This window comes from Mixophyes fleayi, chromosome 5, assembly GCF_038048845.1.
Source record: "Mixophyes fleayi isolate aMixFle1 chromosome 5, aMixFle1.hap1, whole genome shotgun sequence".
Taxonomy (NCBI): Eukaryota; Metazoa; Chordata; class Amphibia; order Anura; family Limnodynastidae; genus Mixophyes; species Mixophyes fleayi.
Window position 1 is genome coordinate 117,520,117 of NC_134406.1, and position 6,000 is coordinate 117,526,116.

General features: G+C 36.0%; 1 protein-coding gene across 1 annotated transcript in view; it reads left to right on the forward strand.

Moving 5' to 3' along the window:
- The window catches only part of TENT4A (terminal nucleotidyltransferase 4A), a 48,130-nt gene extending 42,795 nt beyond the window's left edge, over nucleotides 1-5,335 (forward strand). Inside the window, exon 15 of the mRNA XM_075212753.1 lies at nucleotides 3,603-5,335. Within this exon, the coding sequence (XP_075068854.1) occupies nucleotides 3,603-3,794 (192 nt within the window). The 3' untranslated portion in view covers nucleotides 3,795-5,335. The remainder of the gene's footprint in view (nucleotides 1-3,602) is intronic.
- Nucleotides 5,336-6,000: the final 665 nt, after the last annotated feature.

Here is a 6,000-nt window from a genome sequence, read left to right on the forward strand (position 1 = left end):
TAAAGGCTCTGACCAAAACACATCTATCAAGATATTTTTCATAAAGAAGCTCTAACGAGGCTGGCCAGTGACTAATCACTGTTACCAGATATATTAAGGTTGTGATTCCACAGGCTTATCTCTGGTTTCAAAAAATATCATGGCCCATGCTACAAGATCAGTGAACAGGGGATGGTGCCTCAGTTGAGCAGTTGTGAAACAGCCACTGCTCACAAAATTGTAATACGTTTGCCTGTAAAGAAGCTAGTTTTAGACAGCATTTGCGCAGTTATTCTCTCCTAGTGGCAGTGTCACATACCACCTTCCCCCCCCTAAAGTTTTTTTTACTACATATATTATACATTTTTATCTTCATTCCTGCATATGATTTAGCATTAAGATAGGTTGGACTTTTATTTCACACACAAAACCTGACAGAAAAACTGTTTCTATTTACCAACTTGCCTTAATTGATATTTCCATGAATGATTGGCCCTCCTTCTCACAAGCCTTTTCTGGGGAATCAATTTCCCCATTATAACATGATGGCTCATTGGTTTTATGTATGTGTGTATGTGTGCCATCTTAGTTCACGTGGCCTAGATATTTTTGCCCCTTATGGCTTCTGATCTGAAAGGGGAATGTGCAGACATGATGAAAGATGGACAGGAAGAAACTCATGCTTTCTTGAGGGGAAGGGGGCCCTTGATTTCAACCTTCAAATTACCCTGTCAGTAGGAATTAAGTTTGGTCTACATTGTTGAAGGTGGGACACAAAAGCATTGGCATTCCACAGGCCTGATGCATATTTCGGGCAGCTCTGCACTAATAGGCTTTAGTGAAATGGCTTTTATATTCGGATCTTTGGTTTATGCTGCTTTTATTTTATTTCTAAAATCGTGGCCTTCTAAAACAGTCCTGTGGCAACAATGATCTGTGTTTTTTTCCAGGTTTCCTGCAGGCTCATAGCAGCACCTCACTACCACTGCTAGAGTAGAATATGTAAAACCTCAAGATTGAATACTGACAAGCTGCTAAAGGGTAGCAGTTCACAACTAGCAAAGAACCTTCATGGTCAGGACTGGACACACTGAAAACATATGGCCAGCAAGCATCATAGGCATTTATTTATACTCTGTGGGCATGCCCACCATTCACTAGTTCTGTGTACCTCAAGCCTCACAAAAACTGCTACTGCTACCAGTTTCTTTAGTCTGAGCACAATATGGTGGGGAACTGCAAACATTACCACCATAGACCGTTTTAGTTTCTGGCGATCAAACTTTAGGCTTGATATCACTCAATGTAATTAAACCCACTAGCCTTGGTTAAAGCTTGGGTGCTCACATTTCTGTGATCTTTGGGTTGAAACCATATGGGATAATGAGCAGACATTGCTATTAAATGCCTTTTTATTTTAGAACTGTTAAGAGGTGATTTTTCTTAAGTTAGAACTAGTTGTAAGTGTGGGGGTCCTTGTCAGTCTGTTCACAATTGTGAACTCCTGAAATATAGAAAACAGATTGTATGTGCAAATTTGGCCACCTGTTCCATGCCACCTACTTTAGCAGAAAATGAAGATTTCTATTTGTGCTTTAAAATGTTCCCTTTGCCTTGCAGATCTCTTCTACTTCAGAAATATTCTTAGGTCTCATCACATGTACTTCATTTTTGATCTTTACACAGATTGGAATTTCCTTTAGTCCCCAGACTGTAGTATTGAGTCTTCATATCATTACTATAGAAGTACTTCATGGTTGATTGGATATTTCAAGATATTGATTCCAAGAATCTCAGATCTCATTTTGGCTTCCATTTCTTCATGGACTTTGGAATATTGTCTTCTAGAGTCAGATATATAATTCACCAGAAAATATTATTTTTTGGTTGATGGGTTACAAAAATCACAATGCAGATCTTTCACAAGATAGCACCTGATCTTTCTCCTATGCCTTTTCTAGTCTCTAGAATAGGTAGAGCAGGTAGTAGTTTGTTTTATTAAGGTAGTGGCTTACATTCTCTAAAGGTCCTGATGACACACCAATGTCTGGTGTAGCCAGCCATGTCCTGGTTTGCAGCAGTTTGCCATCTTTCAGGGGTGGATATGCTGTGGTAATTTGAGTTTTGCATTTATTTCCTGATCCTTGATCTGCGACTGCTTGTGGATTGCATCATAGGTCACAGTTACAGCACTCACAGGATAGAAAATATATATCTATCTCCTGAGATGAAGCCTGAGTGAGACCCTAAACACATGATTGGCACTTGCACCAGGTAACCTCCTAGGGTGGTGTTGCATTGTTTTTAGTCTTGTTAGTTAGTAACGTTTACTATCTTCAGTACTGTTGAAGAGCAGGTGAGAGGGAGAACAGAAAGATGCATAACTGTTTTGGAGCCTATGACCATTTTTTAATGAATGAAGTGGAACCTGTTTTTTGAAGAGTACACACAGCCCAAGAATAGAATCCTTACACCAGAACAGTATAAGGAGTTTATGGCACGAATAAAGGAAGTGAATAGCACATAAATCTACTTCACTTGCAAACAAGTGTTTAAAAAAAAAAAAAAAAAAAAAATGTCCCAGGCAAGCATAGATTTGGAGTGGCGTGTGTCCAACCAGAATGGGATTCCCTGGTAGATGTGGATGATTTCTGTAGTAGTGAATCTGGAAAAATTAGTCCCCTAGGATGTTTAATCTGGACAATGTGGAAAGCTTACTGATGCCTTTTTCTAACTCGCTGTCTTAGTCATCGTGACTAATTTTTTTTTTTTTTTTTTTTTTAAAACCTCAAACTATTTTTGAATGCCCACACAAACGATCAATGATTAGGTTTACTTACATATGGTAAAACTACCAAAATACTAGTGAACATTTTCCTAAGCTGCTCTTAAAGTGGAATTCGTTGGCTGGGGAGTTTTAACTAGTTGCTATGGGTTACAGTATTTAGCATATACACATTATGCAGTGCTTTACAGAGACTATTTATTGCATACCCGTCCTTTCCCCAGTGGAACTTGCAATTTATGTTCCCTACCGCAAGCACATAAACTTGTTAATTTTGTAACAAACCAGTTTACCTACCTGTATTTTAATGTATGTATGGAAAACAAAGCTGCCTTGAAGTGAATCTGACTGGGGAGCTGCCAGTGACTTGTGGATCTCCCAAATCCACTTGCCGTTTATGAAGATAAGATAGCTTTTGTAATATTTATCATGTAAATGTGAAAAGTTTTGCTTTTTAATATTGCTTTTAAATTACAGTAAAGGTTTATTACTTGAAAATGCATCTACTATATTTACATTACTACATCGTTTTATATTCTGCTACAGATGCATTGACTCTAAGGGGAGTGTGTCTAGATTGCTTTTCACAATTCACCTATCAGTATGTCCTAGGGGTGTGGGAGGAAACCAGAGGAAACGTGCATGTGACACGGCATTGCTAATTACTGATCCAATGTTCTACAGTTAATTATTTGCAACTTGCCTTTAAATGAACCCCAGTATGTATGTTTGCAAAGGCACCAGAGGAATGATGGCACATCTCTGCTTGGCTTGTTAAAGGACTGCTGTACTCCTGTTTAAGAATATGTATAAGTTTCTTTCTCCATTTACTTTTTAGCAGCATCACAGTGGAATCCAGTACACTGTTAAGGAAAGATATAATCACAGTCCAAACAATGGTCAAGAAATGGATAGCATTGGTAGTATGAAACAAACAGTTGGAAACAGAGGAACTTATCAGTATAATCGTAACAGTTGGAAGAGGAAAAAACAAACGAGGGACAACTTGCCCATCAGCATCAGCAGATGAGTCATTACTCTTGTCTTCAACTAGGAGTTTGTGCCATACAAAATGAAGATTCTGGTCAGAGTCCACACCTTTGTTTGATCCATCGTTGGTTTATTTGCTGCTTTTGTGATGGCTAGGTCCCATTTCCAAACACTTATTTGTATAGTCTTAATTTTACATTAATTTTCTGCTTTTGAAGAATCCAATGTCTGTACTCTGCGCATTACAGCATCAAAAGTATATGACTGTTTCTTGTAAATGCACTTCATATATTTTTTTTTTTTTTTTTTTTTTTTTAATTAAGCAAATAAGGTTGAATTTTTAACTTCACTACTCTGGAGTGCATGCCAGCCAGTCATATGTATAGCATTGTACATAACTTTTGTGCAATCATTTTTATTTAATCTAGAATGTTACTTAACTTTTTATATTGAACAAACAGTGTGGCAGACTTTTTGTTTACAGATTATTTCTGCATATTTTGATTTTATTTGGGGGGTGGGGTTCCCCATAGGTGACAAATCTTGCAATGCAGACTAGCATTTGCAGTTCACAGCTCTTACCTTATGTAAAATATGACCACAATTTAAATCACTGAATCCTCCTTCATTGCTTTGTTGTAAACTGCATTTTTATTTTACAATTTTTAACCTGATTACCAGCTAGGCATTTTTAATGTTTCAGAAAGTACTTATCCATTACTAAAGGATGTTAAGGTAGAGGACTAGTTGTGATCTGAAAAACACTTGTCAATTTTAGTGTAGTAATCATTGATATGTTTCAGTGGAATTTTTTTTGTGACTGATTTCATTATGGAATCTTTATATGCATTTGTTCTATTAAGAACCAATTAATCTCGTGAGCCAACGGTATGCTTTTTACGTAAATCGTCTCGCCTTAATTAGGATATGGCCAATATTCTTTGCTTTGTGTATCTGTTAAGTTTACTGGTGCATACAGGTTTTCTATGCAAGTGTGGGGTTTTTGTATTCAGCTTCTAACAAAACCACTACTATTTGAGGGATTTTATCTCCCATTTAACCTTTCAATTCTGTTCCTGTTGAATCTACCTTAAATCTGTTGGGCTGGCTAATATTTTTAAACTGGTACCTGGTAATCCTGAACTACAAACTATTCCCTGTAGGAAAATTGCTATGCAAACAGATGTCTGATTTTCTGAAGCAGAAACATTGTAGCAGATATTTAAGGGATTTGTTGCACATGAATTTTTTTATTTTCTTGAAACGATTAATGTTCCAAAGTAATGTAACACATTCTTTGTTGCTATTTGCAGTTCCTGATTAAATTTTTTTAAATCTTATGTGGTGTAACAATAAAATGCTGTTTTAGAAGTCACATCCTAAATTGTTTACTATGGAACAGCAGTATTATGCACCTTTCTGCAAAAGTCAGACTTTTGCTTTCTATTTATTGCATACCTTAATAGGCATGGGCAAGCATCATATAGCTCAGGTAACAAAGCAACTTATCTGATGTGCTAGTTTGAAATGTATCATTTGTGAACTGAGAACAGTGGAGACTGAAATAAAACCTATTTTTTACGTCGTTTTTTTTTTAATAAACAGAACATGTAAAGTGCTTTTTTAATATCTGTCTTTATTCCACAACTGGATACCTTTGCGTATATGTTAATCTGCTATAGAATACATTGCAGTTGACTAAAATTTACTATTTTACACTTTCCGAATAGCTTTAAATACACACATCACGTTGAGTCATAAGATGCTGACAGGGAGACTTATAAACAAAATCCGATTTGCAGGTATAAAGGGCTATGTAAGATAGCTATCAAAATAAAGAATGGGTTAGGCTTCTCTCATAAAACCACAAGCAAAATGCAATTTGTTGCTGAAAGATAAGCACCTGCAATATAAATAAATATATATATATATATTAGTTTTGTTTAAAATATACTATTATACGCCTCCTTGGTGCAATACTGTAATCCTTTTATGACCTTAACTCTTTTTTCTTTGCCTTTCTTTGGAGATAAAAAAAACAAACTTTTATCTTTAAAGCAGCACCTTGTGCGTAAATTACACTTTATATAGTGAATAAGTCCCTTTTTAAGAACACCTTTTATTTTCACATTTCCAAAAAAAATCGTCTATCTTAACACCATCAAACTTTTGTGTTTGCACCAGTGAAACTTCAGATGTACATATCACCATATGCAAAATCTCTGTAAACTCTATAATCTAACAGT